Here is an 18,814-nt window from a genome sequence, read left to right as displayed (position 1 = left end):
CACAAATCTCTCTATCTCTCACTATCTATTACTATCTATCACTATCTCTCACTATCTATCACTATCTATCACTATGACACTGCAGCAGCAGCGACAGTTATTTATATATAAAAAACCCCTGCACCCCCAAAAAGGGGGGGTAGCAGACACAAAATATAGCTCTCTCTGTCACTATCTCTCTATCTCTCTCTATCTCTCTCTCTCTATCTCTCTATCTCTCTATCACACTGCAGCAGCAGCAGGAAGTCCCAAGAAGTCAGATCCAGGAAGCGTCCAGCACGCTACAAGCAGTGATCAGGTAATCAGGTAAGGTATTTGCAAGGATCAGGTAAGTATGAGCAAGGATCAGGTCAGTATAACGGCAGATAGGCACGGTGACCGTGTGACATCCTGCTATAGTCACAGTTATGTTATTAGAAAGCCATAGTGATGTTATTAGAAATAAGAGACATTTAAGGGAAATGGAATTTATGCACTGGTTATAAGGTACTGTGTCTAGACTGGAGAACAATAAGCAAATTGGTACTGCTCCTAGCTACATAACAATTCAGTGGAGTGTTCATCACGGCGCAGAGCTAATAAAGTTGATTTGAGCGTGATGCAAGGGCTGAACGGCAGTTTGGCACAGGGGCAAGGAGTTATGAGAGCTGGCCGTTAACGGCTGTGGGCAGTTCGTTTGGAGCAATGTTACAGAGCAGAGCTGCGCATTAGACAGACGGAGTGACAGCTAAAGTACAGGGTGCCGTACTTACCCAAAAGTCCTGGTGCAAGTGACGGAGCAGAGACACCGGCGTTTGCGGAACCATCTGTTAGAGCTGCAGCAGCAAAGAGTCCGGTGGCTTCCTCGGGTGTGGAGGAAGATGAGAGACCTGAAAGAGACATAAGCACTGCGTCATGGTGGAGGCCGGATCCGGCAGCATCGCTGACATATGAAACGCCCCGGGGTGTGGTGAGTGTAAATCCCGCCCGGACAGTCAGTGTTCCCTGATATCGTTCCCCAATATCCCTGGCACTCAGAGTGACTGCGCTAGGGGAAGGGCGAAACCCGACCAATCGGGTCAGGGGAGGCCTTAGGAGAGGTATCATACAAGTTGCAGTGTAAACGCTGTCGTAGCTTTGGAAAGGCAGAAAATCCAGTCAGAGGCATAGGGCTAAACCCGATGGGAAATGTCAGGGGAGGCCCACAAAGTGTCAGTACCAAATCCAAGGAGCTGCTAGATATATAAATACACCAAGCAGGAGCCTCACTAGTGGCTCAGTGAAGAAGGAGAAGAGGGTTAAACCCGGCTCAGAGCCAGGGGAAGCCTATAGCAATCTATCCTTCGCTACAGAGTCATTGGCCCAAAGTGTAGGAAGAAAAACAGAGTCAGATACATTGCCATCTACAGTGTCAGGCAGTGAAGAGTTAACAATATTCTGTGTAGCCAAGGAAATGGATCTGGAGAACATTGAACTTAGCTGGGAATTACTATATCAGTGACTGCTAGAAAGGATTATATATTCAGGGACAGAGAGCCACTAACTCTAAGCAGAGTTACATTAACCAGCGGGACTGAAAGGTATATCGTGATAGACTCTGTGGTTACATTGTGTATACTTACTATGCCAAATTCTGTAGTTACAGTACATGTGTAGATTATAGAAGGAATCTGTAATAGGATTAGACATAGAGTTTAGTTATTAGTAAGAATTTATATACATTATTGCGCAATAATATTGTAGCAGTTTCAAGTAACAGTAGTGAAAGGCCTATCACTTATTTATAACATTTAGTTAAGCAAATGTATTGTTCGGTTTGTTTGTAAACAACTGAGGTAAGGTTAAGAGCTGGTGAATCCTGATCGGCTGGGAGACAGCGGAGGCTTGGAGAAGCAGACCACGTTACAGTATAATAAAATTGTATTAGTCTTTGTGTGCACATTTGATGTAGAGATACTATTGTTCATGGAGTATCATTGTTATGCCTAAATTTATTGTTATTCAACTGTTATATTCTGGTTAAATAAAGCTTACAAAGAACAAATCCTGTGTGGATATCTGAAAGAAAGAAAACCTGAATACTTACCGGTTTGGAGAGGGTGACATTTGGCGTCAATTGAACAGGATCAGAACAACATTGGAACATGTTGTCGGACAAGCAAAATGATGTGCCTGGGAACCAGGGGAATGGTGTGTCGTCCAGCGTGCAGACTGAGCCCATGAATATGGGCACTAATCCAATTACGCTGCCTTATTATTTCGGGGCCCCATGGCTGCCCATGTATTCCGGAGAAGAAACGGATGGCGATGGAAGTGTATTCAAAGCATTCCAAAAAAGGATTAGGTCTATGTTTAAGTTGTATCGGCCAGGAGAGGATCAGCAGATAGAGATACTGTTGGGTCAGCTGAAAGGGGCAGCCGCAAGAGAGGTGGCCTCATGGCCGTCGAGCCAGAAACGGACGGCCGAGCAAATATTAAAAAAATTGGCGAAAACCTTCGATACCAGCACGATGCCGGAGCGTAAGAGTCGTTTTTACAGTAGAAAACAGAAGTCGGGAGAAACCCTTAGAGACTTTGCGCTGGGGTTACAAGAGGCCCTACGTGATGTAAAAAGAGAAAGTCATGTGGAAGGGAATGAAGAAGATGACGAGACACTGATTACCCAGTTTATTGAAGGAGTCAATAACGAGGGAATTAAAATACAATTAAAGATGTTGAGGTTGCAGAACAGCTTGAAAACCTTCGAAGAGTTCAAGGGAACTGCTATAAAGGTGATGGGAACGGTGCGACCGAAAGAGGTGGACTTCCCCGAACTGCCAGGATTTCAGGAAGGGGTGAGTGAAGATGGTACCGTGGTAGTGGTGGAGGAAGTGAGGAACAGACCTGCTTTATCACAGAATGTGCAAGCTCCCACAACAGATCTGGCATTCACACTAAAAGGACAGGTAGAAGATTTAACAGCGGAAATAAATGAAATCCAAAGAGAAGTACAAAAGTTAGCCCAAGTACACAACCCCCCGTTCACTGAAACTGGGTGGTGCCCAAATGATAGACAAGGTCTGAACGAGTGGCGAGAATTCATGCCCACAAGAGGACGTCGGGCAACTGATCGCTTTGACTCTCAGGGTCGCCCTATTTGTCGGAGGTGTGGGCAGTGTGGCCATATAGAGAGAATGTGCAGGAGTGAGGAAGCGTTAAACCAGCAACCCTCGCGGAAGGAGACCGATCCTCGGGGGAACTAGCAGCTCAAGGTCTATCTTCAGAGGAGTGGTGTTCCCAATATATTGGACATTGCCCTGTGATACCTATCAAAATTGAAGGAAAGGAAGTGCTCGCTCTTTTGGATACAGGATCACCGGTTACTACTATACAACAGGGATTCTTTAACCGGCATTGGGAATTGACAGAGACTTTACCCTCGCCCCCGTCCTGGTTGAGGTTGTTGGCTAGCAATGGTCAGTACATCTCTTGTGGGGGATACTGTGAAGTAAATATACAAATAGGACAAGCTGTTATGTCCAATCAAGGATGCTTGATCACAAACGTAAATGACCCGTTGGTTCCTGCCATCATCGTGGGCATGAATGTCCTAAGAAATTGCCCTGCGGAACTAACCTCAATACTGACACAGAAATTGTACAGCCAACCTCAGATTCTGACCCAAATTATACAGCACTCTATCTATGGCCGGAGAAGCCCGGCAGGGAAGAGAGTGCTGGCTACTCAGGTGCAAGGAACTGTTACGTGGTTTAATGTCCGCAAGAGGTATGGTTTCATCAACCGGAATGACACTAAAGCTGATGTCTTCGTTCATCAGACGGCTATAACAAGAAATAACCCCCGGAAGTTGCTGCGCAGTGTCGGAGATGGCGAGGTGGTGGAGTTTGATGTGGTAGAAGGAGAGAAGGGTACTGAGGCAGCCAATGTGACTGGCCCTGGCGGTCTACCGGTTAAAGGAAGCCGATTTGCTCCCAACAGGCGCCGGTTCCGCCGGCGGTCTTACCTGCCAAAAGTAGAGTATGCTGCAGAAGCTAGAGAAGAAGGAATCAGCCTGTACCAAGCGAGAGGAGAGGAAAGAGTGGAAGAAACATTCCCTCCGCAGAGACCTGTTCAATGTGAAAGTCCACCACCATTCCTCCACCGACGATGTTTTGTCAAAAAAAACCGAGCCGCGAGACAGGAACTTAACACCATTCCCGAGGGGACCGAAGTTATATATCCTGACGGGGTGAACGAACATGAGCATCGGCTTAAACTGGCTGAGAATGTAGTGAAAGAAAAGACGGAGACAGCCCACCCTCAATCTCAATCAGGGCTTGGTTATGGTCCAGCTACAAATGTTGCATCAGACCAAGTTTGGAAGATGGATGGTCAACGGAGTAATGAGTTAGCTCCCTTCCGGGAATCGGAACCAGGTGCAATTGTCCATCTTCAAGCTACAGCCACTGGGGTGTATGAGATAAGAAGGGATGTGGATAACCACCAAGTTCTTAGAATGGTAATTAGTACCTATGTTCTGTGTATTTAATTTGTGATGTTTATTACTGCTGTAATCCAGGGATGGTTTAAGATGCATGAGGACATGCAATTAATTAGAGGGGTAGAATGTGACATCCTGCTATAGTCACAGTTATGTTATTAGAAAGCCATAGTGATGTTATTAGAAATAAGAGACATTTAAGGGAAATGGAATTTATGCACTGGTTATAAGGTACTGTGTCTAGACTGGAGAACAATAAGCAAATTGGTACTGCTCCTAGCTACATAACAATTCAGTGGAGTGTTCATCACGGCGCAGAGCTAATAAAGTTGATTTGAGCGTGATGCAAGGGCTGAACGGCAGTTTGGCACAGGGGCAAGGAGTTATGAGAGCTGGCCGTTAACGGCTGTGGGCAGTTCGTTTGGAGCAATGTTACAGAGCAGAGCTGCGCATTAGACAGACGGAGTGACAGCTAAAGTACAGGGTGCCGTACTTACCCAAAAGTCCTGGTGCAAGTGACGGAGCAGAGACACCGGCGTTTGCGGAACCATCTGTTAGAGCTGCAGCAGCAAAGAGTCCGGTGGCTTCCTCGGGTGTGGAGGAAGATGAGAGACCTGAAAGAGACATAAGCACTGCGTCATGGTGGAGGCCGGATCCGGCAGCATCGCTGACATATGAAACGCCCCGGGGTGTGGTGAGTGTAAATCCCGCCCGGACAGTCAGTGTTCCCTGATATCGTTCCCCAATATCCCTGGCACTCAGAGTGACTGCGCTAGGGGAAGGGCGAAACCCGACCAATCGGGTCAGGGGAGGCCTTAGGAGAGGTATCATACAAGTTGCAGTGTAAACGCTGTCGTAGCTTTGGAAAGGCAGAAAATCCAGTCAGAGGCATAGGGCTAAACCCGATGGGAAATGTCAGGGGAGGCCCACAAAGTGTCAGTACCAAATCCAAGGAGCTGCTAGATATATAAATACACCAAGCAGGAGCCTCACTAGTGGCTCAGTGAAGAAGGAGAAGAGGGTTAAACCCGGCTCAGAGCCAGGGGAAGCCTATAGCAATCTATCCTTCGCTACAGAGTCATTGGCCCAAAGTGTAGGAAGAAAAACAGAGTCAGATACATTGCCATCTACAGTGTCAGGCAGTGAAGAGTTAACAATATTCTGTGTAGCCAAGGAAATGGATCTGGAGAACATTGAACTTAGCTGGGAATTACTATATCAGTGACTGCTAGAAAGGATTATATATTCAGGGACAGAGAGCCACTAACTCTAAGCAGAGTTACATTAACCAGCGGGACTGAAAGGTATATCGTGATAGACTCTGTGGTTACATTGTGTATACTTACTATGCCAAATTCTGTAGTTACAGTACATGTGTAGATTATAGAAGGAATCTGTAATAGGATTAGACATAGAGTTTAGTTATTAGTAAGAATTTATATACATTATTGCGCAATAATATTGTAGCAGTTTCAAGTAACAGTAGTGAAAGGCCTATCACTTATTTATAACATTTAGTTAAGCAAATGTATTGTTCGGTTTGTTTGTAAACAACTGAGGTAAGGTTAAGAGCTGGTGAATCCTGATCGGCTGGGAGACAGCGGAGGCTTGGAGAAGCAGACCACGTTACAGTATAATAAAATTGTATTAGTCTTTGTGTGCACATTTGATGTAGAGATACTATTGTTCATGGAGTATCATTGTTATGCCTAAATTTATTGTTATTCAACTGTTATATTCTGGTTAAATAAAGCTTACAAAGAACAAATCCTGTGTGGATATCTGAAAGAAAGAAAACCTGAATACTTACCGGTTTGGAGAGGGTGACAACCGCTCTGCACGCTACTCCAGACCGGAATGGCGTCTGCAGCGCAGTCACCGGTAGTTTAAATGTCGCGCCTTGGCTGTGATTGGTCCGTGGGTCCCACGGACCAATCACAGCCTTGGGGGCAGGTGGGGTGAGGGTGGGGTGAGGTGTCATCGTCACCGATGACCCCCTCATGCCCCCTGACGCCCGGCGGTGATTGACACCTGTGTTACCAAGCGTCCGATTCGCTGGTAACACAGGAAAACGCTGTGAATGGCTGTTCACACTGAACAGCCAATCACAGCGATCGCCGACGGGGGGGCGACATCGCAGCCCCCCCTGGGCATGCAGGGACATGTCTGCTGTCAGGGACAGCAGACATCGTCCCTCTGTCACTGCGTCTCGAGACGCAGTGACAGTTTAAAGTCATGACGTATATATACGTCATGTGTCGGGAAGTACATCCCGGCCATGACGTATATATACGTCAAATGTCGTGAAGGGGTTAAAATGGACACTACTGTCTAAGAAAAAAAAAAAATTGTCACTAGCTCCTTATCTGGCATTGCAGCACTGAACTAATTTTCAGCAGCTTTACAACTTAAGCAGCAGGGGTTCCTGAAGCATGTAGTTAGAAATGGATCTGGAACTAAACTTGGTAATGGAGTCAGTCCTGGCACACTGCCAATACTACGCTAACATACAATGCTACATTTTTCTAATTTACGTATCTATTGAAACATACTGCAGGTCACATACTCTTGAGTATGATTACATAAATAAGTGTTATTTGTTTATACAATACATATACATTTGTATTTATAGCATTTTTATTTAACATTCAAGTGTTATTATGGTCTTCTGAATGTTCACTAAATTATAATTGTGCCCCTTTGTGACAGACTTAACTAGCTGTACTAATAACCATGGGCTTGCAGCGGTTGCAGGAGCTATTGTGATAAGTGTGCAGGCTGCACTTCACAAGCCTCCCTCATGCTTTAACACAGGGGTGGGGAACCTTTTTTCTACCAAGGGCCATTTGGATATTTATAAAATCCTTCGGGGGCCATATAAAAATGATCAATATATTCATGCAGGCATTATACACACAGGCAGCGGCATATACATGTGGGCATTATACACACGGGCAGCGGCATATACATGTGGGCATTATACACACGGGCAGCGGTATATACATGCGGGCATTATACACACGGTCACCGGTATATACCTGTGGACATTATACATACGGGCAGTGGAATATACATGTGGGCATTATACACAGGGGCAGCGGCATATACATGTGGGCATTATACACACGGGCAGCAGCATATACATGTGGGCATTATACACACGGGCAGCGGCATATACATATGGGCATTATACATACGGGCAGCTGCATATACATGTGGGCATTATACACATGGGCAGTGGTATATACATGTGGGCATTATACACACGGGCAGCGATATATACATGCGGTCATTATACACACGGGCAGCGATATATACATGCGGTCATTATACACACAGGCAGCGATATATACATGCGGGCATTATACACACCGGCAGCGGTATATACATGTGGGTATTTTACATACGGGCAGTGGCATATACATGTGGGCATTAGACACTGGGGCAGTGGCATATACATGTGGGCATTATACACACAGGCAGACGTATATACATGTGGGCATTATACACACGGACAGTGGTACATACATGTGGGCATTATACACACGGGCAGCGGTACATACATGTGGTCATTATACACACGGGCAGCGATATATACATGTGGTCATTATACACACGGGCAGCGATATATACATGTGGGCATTTTTCATATACGGGCAGTGGCATATACATGTGGGCATTAGACACTGGGGCAGTGGCATATACATGTGGGCATTATACACATGCGGACATATGCATAACAGTTCTGCCCACCACTGCAGAGACACCAGGGCTGGCTAATTTATGCCCAGCAGTGTGAGGGTGATATGGATGACTGACAGATCCAGGGGTTGTCATTTATTCATAAAAAGTGACAGTGTGGAGGAAGGGGGGTGTCACTCCCAAACAGGGTTATGTGATTATGTCTGATAATCAGACATAATCACATTAACCTGTTTGGGGATGACACCCCCCCCTTCCTCCACACTGTCACTTTTTATGAATAAATGACAACCCCTGGATCTGTCAGTCACTGGGGAAAGGAGGTCGGCATGAGTGAGGTTGGGTGGTTGGGTGAGAGGAGTAAGAGGCAGCTAGGGAAAGTGATGGGCCGGAAAGCAGGATTTACCTTTTTTACACTGAACAGTTATTACTGTAGCTCCAGCTTCACAGGGTAATGGCGGCTGCTGCGGCTGATGGACTCTGTCCTCTCGCAATGCTCCCGCCCATGCAGTGCATGGCGGGCGCATCACAGCACTCGCGAGAGGATGGAAGTCCCTGCCGCCCGCAGTGATTGGCGGGCGCGTCACCTCAGCCCACAGTGATTGGCTGGCGTGTCTCCACAGCTCTCCCCCTTATCTCGCCGGGCAGGCGATCGGGCGGCGCATCACCGCTACAGTTTGACAGGAGGGAGGGTAAGCGGGTATGTGTGTGGGTGGGCAGGCGGGCCGCACAAACTGGCTGTGGGGGCTGTATCCGGCCCGCGGGCCGGAGGTTCCCCACCGCTGCTTTAACAGAAGCCTTTGGTAAGTAGGGCCTAATACCCTTTTCGCAGGCGCTGCAATCACATTGATCTATTGCTCTAGGCACTTATCTCAGAATCTATAGGTGCCCATACATATATATGATGGCCCCTTTTCACACAATTTCAACCCATTGTGTCGATAATTCACAGGACCCATTCTGGGCATGTGCAGAACAGATCATGCTTCTGCATGCAGTAACCACTACGCCACAGTCTGATTGACAATCTGTGGTGTTTGGGGAGACGTTTGGAAGAATCTCTTCCATTTTGTGGAAATGCTGAGGTCATTGTCTGCATCTGGTGATGCAGATTGACTGACCTGGGGCCAGATGCACTGAGCTTCAAAAGTGATAAAATGGAGAGTGATAAACAGCCAGCCAATCAGCTCCTACCAGCCATGCGTGAGCAGATGTGGTGACTTGTACAGACGCCGAACCGTTCGCATGGAGCAGTGTGGGGGGTGGCAGATTCAAGTTGCACCCATGGGAACGCCCAGCATTTCAAGGGCATCCCCATGAAAATGCTGGGCTTTCCCATAGTAATTCACCCTTGAATGCGGGTCTTTGGGGTGAGCAGCTGATGTCAGCTGCCCATCCTCTTACCGTACCGAGGTGATGGGGAGGGAAAGAAGACTAGAATCATGGGAAAGGGGAGACGTAGTAGTTGTGAATAGTGGAAGGTTTGAATAATTGGCAAGGGGATGGTAATAATTGGATAGACATGAGAGGAGAATGGGAATATAGGGAGTCGGTACTGAGAAAAAAGTTGGGAATAGGAAGAGTTAGGGAGGGAGAAGCCAGGAATAAGGAGAGACAGGAGTATGAAGACATGAATAGGAGAAAATGGGAGAGTGAGAAAAAAAAAAAGGGAGATATAATAGAGGGAAAAAACGGAACTAAAGGGAGATGGCACTAGGAGGAGATGGAAGAGGGAAAACACTGGAATAGGGGTAGAAGAGAGGAATAGACTAGGATGGAAGAATGAGAAGATGGAAAGAAAGGAGAAACACGATTGAGAAGATGAGAATGAGGAAGACCGGACAGTTCGATGATGGAAATAAAGGGAGTTGGAATAGGAAAAAGACAGGAATTAGGAAAATGGTAGATGGATAAAAGGGGAGAAGGGAACCTTATAGGGAGTAGATGGAAATAGGGAATAGGTGAGGAAGAGGACAGAAATAAGGGGAAAGCGACAGGTGATAAATTGGGAATAGAGTGAGATGGGAGAATGAAATGACTGGAATAGAGGAAGAAAGGATCAGGGGATGGAAGATTAATTAATACATGCACACAGAAGAAGGATAAGACAGGAATAGGGAAAAGAGAAAAAGGGGTCGAGACATAATATGGAGTAGATTTTAATGGGGATATACAGGAGAAGGAGCAGACTGGAATAGAGGAAGAAGGGGATGGGGGAAATTTGAGGGAGTAACAATAGAAACCACAATAGCTATTGATCCAGTGAATGGTCAAAAATACTACTTTGTAATAAAGTACATTTTAATAAATGTTTCATCACTTTGCTTTGCAATGTATCTGAAACAGATGAGACATTCTGGCACTGTTACCACAAAATTATGCTATAAAGAAGTAAGAATAGATGGTACGCAAGGCCTGTTTAACCCCCAAAAATATTGTGGGCTCATTGACTCTCTACCACAGGTAATTTTACAACCCATGAGCAAAGTGACACTTTGTTTTCAACAGACCTTGCATACCATCTCAATCAACTTCCATACAGTGTCTTTTTATGTGGTCACAAAGCCAGAGATACCTCATCAGGGAGCCAGTGGTGAACACCTTGTGGACCTTTTTGGGTTCACTTCACTTTATACGAGTTAAAGGGCTCATAAAGTAACATCCCCAACCACCAAGTGAAAGCTATTATCGGGTAATTGGAGACATAAGATAAGATTACATCTCCGGTAATGTAACAAAAAAAAAAAAAAAAAAACAGCGTCCTTAAATAGATAATGTGAATAAGCGAAGTTCTTTTGATAATGAACAAAAATATAAAGCAGCACTAATAATTAGCTCCATGGTCTAAAATACCCATTCTTTTTTTTCTTTTATAGAACTAGATTATTTTTTATCTAATTGTTAATTAATACTATGTTTTTTTATTCTGATATTCTATCCAGAGGCGTAACAAGAACCTCATGGGCCCCATAGCAAAGTACCCTCAAGGCCCCCCCCCCCCCATCGATTGGTTGAGTAGGTGACAGTGATTGGGGGAGAGAGTGAGGGACGGTCACAGTAGATAGATAGCGATGGGGAGAAAAGGGTTTGCTACAATGTCACTGCTGCAGCAGCGTGGACGGGACTCCAGCGCTCAGCACCAGAGGTCCCATCCACTAACTGCAGTTCAGTGTATGGGGCTTCTAACGCTTAGCGCTGGAGTCCCGTCCGCGCTGCTGCCCTAACATTTACAATTACCAGCACTTTCACCTTCCTCTCCTCCAGCTCCCCCGCCCCGTCCATCTTCTGGCTCCAGTCCTATTGGCGGGGCCGCTGCTGCTTCGCCGCAAAATCCTCCTCCTCCAATACTCCTTCCCCCTCCAGTACGGCTGTTGCCGATACCATTCTGTGCGCTGCAGAAGGAGGGCAGGCTTGTCCCTCCATGACGGACACCTCCCCGGCACACTCCTGCGCTCTGCTCTCACTCGTTGGTCTGGTGTGACACGGTGCAGGGGATGCAGCGGGCCCCTGGGACAGTCCAGGCCCCATAGCAGCTGCACCCCCTGCACCCTCGGTAGTTACGCCACTGATTCTATCAGATTATGTGTAACTCGTATGAGCATATCATACATCAGGCAATTCAAAATTGACACATCAGAGAGATGCCCAGAAAGATTTGCCAATAAATTATATGTAAAATACAATGGTATAGAGTTGTTAAGTACAGGCTATTTTACATACTTTTTTATTTCTACAAACTGGATAGGTGGGTGGTCCCACTTCAAGGTTTAAAGGTGGCCATACATCAAAAAAAATTGTACCGAATCATACAATCTCAATTGATTGTAAAATGGATTGTGTGCACATCGTGTGTACACAACCATACAATCACACAATCTCCCGGCCCAGCGAGATTGGAGGATTGGTCCTCTGATCTGACGTGCTGCACGTCAGATCTATTGGGATTGGGAGCAAATTGCAATTTTTGTTTAGATGGCTCATACAACCAGAGTCATGTGACACTCCCTCCCTGACTAGCAGAGAAGAGAGGTGCAGCTTCTGGGTGGCCCGTGGCAGTGAAGATGCTGGGAGCTGCAGAAGTATCCTAGCGGCAGATGGGCGGGAGGCTGTAGAGAGCAGTGGACATCCTTTTGCTCAATTTCAACTTTTAGAGGATTGCTTCATTAGGGCTATTTAATAATTGCATAACACAGCAGATGTGAGCAGATTGGTAGTTGCTGGCAACCTGTAAATAAAATAAAAAATGTAAAAATAGATTTTTGGTACTCGGATCCTTTTGATCTTTGTAGGCCAGCCCCCTATTTAAATGAAGCTTCAATCATACAATCATGCAGCAGATGGATTGTATGATGGATTGTATGACAGATTGTGAGTACATTGTGTGTCCAAAAACTGACGGAGAGTTGAAAGCAAATTGGACACAATCATGATTGTAAGACCGGTCTTTCTGATGTATGGCCACCTTAACAGTGAGAAAGAGAGAAAAAGGAATGATTTAATCAGTTATGCCCCTTTCAGACCGCACTTAAAATCCGGTATTTTGCCGATTTTAACCGTTTCAAAGCGGTAATCTGCGGTCTGAAAGGTGCAGAACCACATTAATGTTTTAAAAAAGCAGTTTTTTTAAAAACGGTTAAAATGGAGGGTCCTACCCGTTTCAGACCTGGTATTTTGGCATCAAAATCGGGTCTGAAACGGTATTTGTGACCCAGCCAATAAGCGGACCCTGCGCAGTGAATATTTAATGAGTGCTCATTAAATATTCACTGCGCTTCACCCCCTGGAGCCCCCCGCACGCAGGTTAACATCCCCCCTAGGGCTAACATTCCCCCCCCCCCCCCCCCTAGGGCTAACAACCCCCCCGTGCAGCCGGTACCTCCTGCGTTGAGGATCCCGGCAGTATGGGCCGAAAAAAGTGTATTTCGGAAAATGGTGTTAACCCGCAAGGGGGGGGTGTGTGTGTGTGTGTGTGTGTGTGTTTGGTGGTGTTAACCCGCGGGCGGGGGGGGGGGGGGAGGGGTGTGTGTGTGTTATAACCGTTTTGAAAGTTTCCAAAAACGGGTCTGCCGGTGTCAAAGAAACGCCACTTAAACGGTAATATACCGTTTAAGAGATGCAGTGTGAAAGGGGTTTTACCTGGCAGACCCGTTTTTTGGAAACATTTTCAAATACAGGGTCAAAGCCAGTTATGCGGTCTGAAAGCAGCATTACTGTATTTATGGATCGGGATCAAGAACAGCTTGTTACCACCTTTACATTTAGCATATATATATATAAGAGCTGTTACATTTAAATATCTTGTTTTCTTCCACGCCACGTGAATATTAAATACCATCTCATATTAAGTATTTTTTTTTTTTAAAGGTGCTTCAATTAATATGGTTATTAATCTATTCTTAATAAGTCTTAGATTGGTTTAAGAAGAATAAACCTTGACATTATCTTAATTTTGAAAGGTTAAATAATACACGTTGAGTTAAGTGACATGACTCACCAGCCTGCTCTTTGCATGCATTTATGTTCTATTTTAAAATTGTGACTGATAATGTGAGGGCCTCTTGATTGTGCTGTCAAGGGGTTAACAGGTATAAAATCTAGAAAAATCTTGCTAGTTTATTCCAAAACAAGATCATTAGCTAGCAATCTCTGCTTATCTCGCTGTAAATGGGCTCATTCGTTCTGCTTAATCTGTGGGATTTAATGAAGCCCAGGGGGGTGATAGAGATGCATGTCACAGCTGCAGTGAGATTTATTGGCAAGGGGACAAGGGGCAATTTTGTAGGTCTGTATAGGAGGTGAATGCCCTTTAAAGGATAATGCAGTAGTACAGTAGGTGTTACTTGCAGCTTATATAGATGAACACAAATTTGTAATGATTATACTGTACTAGGTTAATTTTTATTTTGTGTTATTTTTAGCCTCTGTGTTTTCATAGATATAGAAAGTTTGCAAAGTCTAAAGTAAATGTTAAGGTCCATAGACACTGCACATTTTTGCTCAGCATGTATGGCCAGCGATGTTGTAGAAAACACTGGCTGGAGAAATTGCTCAGTGCATACATACTGAGCGATTTTTCACCTGGCCCAGTGATCTTTACGGGGGAATGGCTGGCATAAATTCAGCTTAAATTCACCCAGTGTGTATGGGCCTTAAGTTATCTCTAGAAGAGTCACTATGATACTCAGAATAAGTGTAGTGAGTTATGTTTCTTTGAGGGGAAACCGTTACCTTTCAGTTATGTCCTGACTCATGCAGGCATATTCAATTAGCTTCAGGATTTACGCTGTAGCTAGTTACGGCATCAGCCAGATCCAATTAGTGGGGGCTTGCACGCACTTGAATCCCAGAGGTTCTGCTGCAAGAAAAAGTCTGTGGGAAAAGGGCACAATCGGTTCACATGGGGGGTGGGAACACATTTTATGCAGAATCAGAACGCTCCTGTGCAGTAATTTTAATCCCGATTTTAGGCACAGGGAAAAGGCTATTTAATTGAGTATAGCACTCCTTGCAAAAATGAACAAATAGCCAGTGGGTAAACCCCACAGCTAATTAAATATGCCATATTGTATTTGCAACTCTGATTTTATAGAGAGTTGTATTGAATGGCCATTGAAGAGATATAGCCTAAAGTACAAAGCTGTAACAATACTGCATGGGGGACACAGAGGGGACAATTCACTAATTTTATTGGAGCTTGCCACTAGATGGAATCTGCTGGCAACAATTCAGTTGTGCTACCATATGGGCGCACATGCTGCCAGTGTAGACATTTGTTTGCAGTCCCATGAGCTGCGAGCTGGGCACCCAAAAGGGACTTTTCACATTGCAGGTGGCACTTAAGTTGGGTTTAGATGTTTTGCAAGGTTAAACTTGGCACTTCTGGGTATGATCAGTGTCATAAAACACCAGGGACCCAAAGGATTGCATACCACCCCATCAAGGTGAACGAGGAAGTGTCACCAACAGACAATTATTGGCCTGGATTTTAAAACTGCCTTAGCAACTAAAGATAGTTATATGTAACAATGACATTTGCATATCAAGTTCCAGAGTGTGACTTTACTGTAGCTTAAGTTGTAAGCAAAACGTTATTGATCCACTTCTTGTATTTGTCCTTTATAGGATGGATCACGACAGAAGCAAAAGAAAACCGTGTCTTTCAGCACAATGCCTAATAACCGGAAGATCAACAGTACTGCTGCATGCATCTCATTTATGATGGAAGGATGTGAGATGAAGAAAGTGCGTTCCAACTCCAGGATGTACAATCGATTTTTCCTGCTTGATCCAGATATGCGTTTTCTACGGTGGGAGCCTTCTAAAAAAGATTCAGAGAAAGCCAAACTGGAGATTAAATCTATTCGTGAGGTGCGTGTAGGAAAGAAAACACCAGTTCTGAGAAGTAATGGACTGTCTGACCAGTTTCCAGAAGAATGTGCCTTTTCTATAATTTATGGAGAAAACTATGAATCATTGGATCTTGTTGCTAGTACAGCTGAAATTATAAACACTTGGGTGATGGGGCTTAGGTACTTGGTTTCTTATGGAAAGCACACTCCAGATGTTCCAGGAGCCAATCAAACAAGCTTGAGAACTCTGTGGATCTCCTCTCTATTTGAGATTGCAGATATAGAGAAAGAAGGCAAAATTCCACTGACTAGAGCCATTCAACTTATCACAGGGCTTAATCCAGGTATGAAGACAGCAACAGTAGAGTTAAAGTTTAAAGAAGTGCAGAATGTCAGTGAAAAGTCTAGCGGTAATGTGAACTGTGATGTGTTTATAGAGGCTTACTGCGAGCTGTGTACCAGACCTGAGATCTTCTTTTTACTGGTGCAATTCTCTAGCAATAAAGAATACTTGGACTTAAAAGATCTTATGATCTTCATGGAAGTGGAACAAGGTATGGAAGAGGTTAATGAAAATACATCTTTGGAAATTATCAGTAAGTATGAACCCTCTAAAGAAGGACGTGAAAAAGGTTACCTTACAATTGATGGATTCACCCGTTATCTTCTTTCTTTAGACTGTAATATATTTGATCCTATCCATAAAGTGGTTTGTCAAGACACAACTAGACCATTATCGCACTACTACATAAATTCTGCTCACAGTGCTTGTCAACTAGAAGACCACTATTGGGGTACATCAGATATCAGTGGATACATACATGCCCTTAAAATGGGGTGTCGCAGTATTGAACTTGTAGTTTGGGATGGTCCTGATAATGAACCTCTTATATACCTTGGTCTGTCTGTGGCATCACAGGTGGCTTTTCGAAGTGTTATAAGTGTCATAGATAAGTATGCATTTGAAACATCAGAGTACCCTTTGATTATTTGCTTGGTAGTTCATTGCTCTGTAAGACAACAGCGTATCATGGTCCAATGTTTAAAAAAGATTCTTGGGGACAAACTTTACAAGGACCCACCATGTCCTGATGAAAATTATTTGCCATCTCCAGAACAACTCAAGGGAAAGATTCTAATAAAAGGTAAGAAGTTACCACCAGATAACTCTGACTCAGAGGGAGATGTGACAGATGAAGATGAAGGCATGGAGATAGCTGGAAGACTTGGACATGATGGCAGAGAGCATTTCAATGGATCTGGTCACAGAAAGTTGCGTCTATGTAGAGAACTCTCTGACCAAGTTAGCCTGTGCCAATCAATAAAGTTTAAAGACTTTGAAATTTCAAGAAGAAACCAAAAATTCTGGCAAGTGTGCTCTTTTAATGAGGTCAGTGCCAGTCGCTTTGCCAATGAGTACCCTGAAGAATTTGTAAAGTATAATAAAAGATTCCTTTCAAGGGTATACCCAAGTTCAATGCGAATTGATTCTAGCAATATGAATCCCCAAGATTTCTGGAAGTGTGGTTGCCAAATTGTGGCCATGAATTACCAAACTCCAGGACTTATGATGGACCTGAATACTGGGTGGTTCCGGCAGAATGGAAACTGTGGCTATGTCCTACGACCCTCAATAATGAGGGAAGAAGTATCATATTTTAGCGCCAATGCGAAGGACTCATTGCCTGGTGTCTCAGCTCAGCTGCTACATCTCAAAGTCATTAGTGGTCAAAACCTTCCAAAACCCAAAGGGTCTGGTGCGAAGGGTGATGTGGTGGAACCATATGTGTATGTGGAGATACATGGAATACCTGCAGATTGTGCAGAAAATCGGACAAAGACTGTTACACAGAATGGAGATAATCCCATATTTGATGAGAGCTTTGAGTTTCACATAAATCTTCCAGAGTTGGCTATCCTGCGGTTTGTGGTTCTAGATGATGACTACATTGGGGATGAGTTCATAGCCCAATATACTATCCCATTTGAGTGTTTGCAAACTGGCTTTAGGCATGTCCCTTTGCAGTCTCTGACAGGAGAATTCCTTCAAAACACCACTTTGTTTGTCCACATTGCTATTACCAACCGGCGAGGTGGAGGAAAAGCTCACAAGAGGGGACTCTCTGTGCGCAAGGGAAAAAAGGTTCGTGAATATACTTCAACAAAGACTACAGGAATCAAAGCTATTGATGAGGTGTTTAGGACGGCCACTCAGAACCTACGAGAAGCAACTGATCTTCGAGAAAATGTCCAGGTATTGCATTTTAATTTTGTTTAACTCATTTTAAAAGCTGTAAAACTAGAGACTTTGTAACTCTGTGGGTATCAAAATAGAATTATACCTTCAAATAAGTTTGTTTGCACTATATTTGCATATTATCCTGCTCTTTCCTTTTAATTGAACTTAAATTGAACAGCTATTAAAATCCTGCTGAGCTCTCTCTGAGCACAATAATATTGAAAAATGTTGGTAGAGAAATAAAACTCTGTCTTAGGATAACCTCTTCTGCAGCTATCAGTTAGTTTGTGCAGAGGTCAAAAGTAGACCACACTCACTGATAATTTTGTACCCAGTATATTTAGTCAACCTTCAACATATAGACATTAATAAAGCCAGCAAGATGCTATGGTACTTACAGTGGGGAGTTTCACTAACTGCTAGTGAAATTTAGAAATTTCACATGTTGACATGTTCAGTAACATTATAATTCTTAGCATTGTAAATGTAGACATTATGAGATACATTTACTAAGATAGAATTAATTTCAAATTGATCGAATGAGGCAATCTCAGCTGGGAATCCCATAGCTGAAATTTATTAAGCACAAAAATCATCAGTTTACAGAAATATGAATTAAAATCACAGCAGAACCAGGGCTGTCTTTCCCATTGGGCTTATTGGGCAGTTGCCCAGGGGCCCAAGGATTGTAGGGGCCCACCCCAATGGGGAAGACAACCCTGCCCTGGAGAACAGTGGTGAGGATCCGGGCAACAGGGGGGCTGGAAGCGATGTAGCAATCCGGGCAGAGGTCCCGGGCGGCGTGTGGAGGCAGGTCCCAGGCGGCTGCTGTCAGCTGTCTCCGTGAAGGCTGCGGCGACTAAGACCTTGATGTAGCGCTATTTGCCCAGCAGCGGGAAGTGCTGCTGATTTTGAAAAGAGTGACCGGACGCTGATTGACCGGACGCTCAGCCAATCAGTGTCCAGCCAGTCTTTTCAAAATCTGCAGCGCTTCCCGCCCGGCGGCAAATAGCGCTACATTAAGGTCTCTGAGTTGCCGCTGCCTGGACTGACCCTGGAACCCGC

At 44.6% G+C, this 18,814-nt stretch overlaps 1 protein-coding gene across 4 annotated transcripts in view; it reads left to right on the top strand.

The window, feature by feature from the left end:
• LOC146008032 (inactive phospholipase C-like protein 2) overlaps window positions 1–18,814 on the top strand; it is a 229,193-nt gene that overhangs the window by 154,551 nt on the left and 55,828 nt on the right. For all 4 annotated transcript variants that reach the window (XM_083146904.1, XM_083146905.1, XM_083146906.1 and 1 more), the window contains one exon: window positions 15,284–17,764. In XM_083146904.1, the coding sequence (XP_083003030.1) occupies window positions 15,284–17,764 (2,481 nt within the window). The remainder of the gene's footprint in view (window positions 1–15,283; window positions 17,765–18,814) is intronic.

This window comes from Crinia signifera, chromosome 6, assembly GCF_055691185.1.
Source record: "Crinia signifera chromosome 6, ASM5569118v1, whole genome shotgun sequence".
Lineage (NCBI taxonomy): Eukaryota > Metazoa > Chordata > Amphibia > Anura > Myobatrachidae > Crinia > Crinia signifera.
This window is presented reverse-complemented; position numbering and strand designations above follow the sequence as displayed.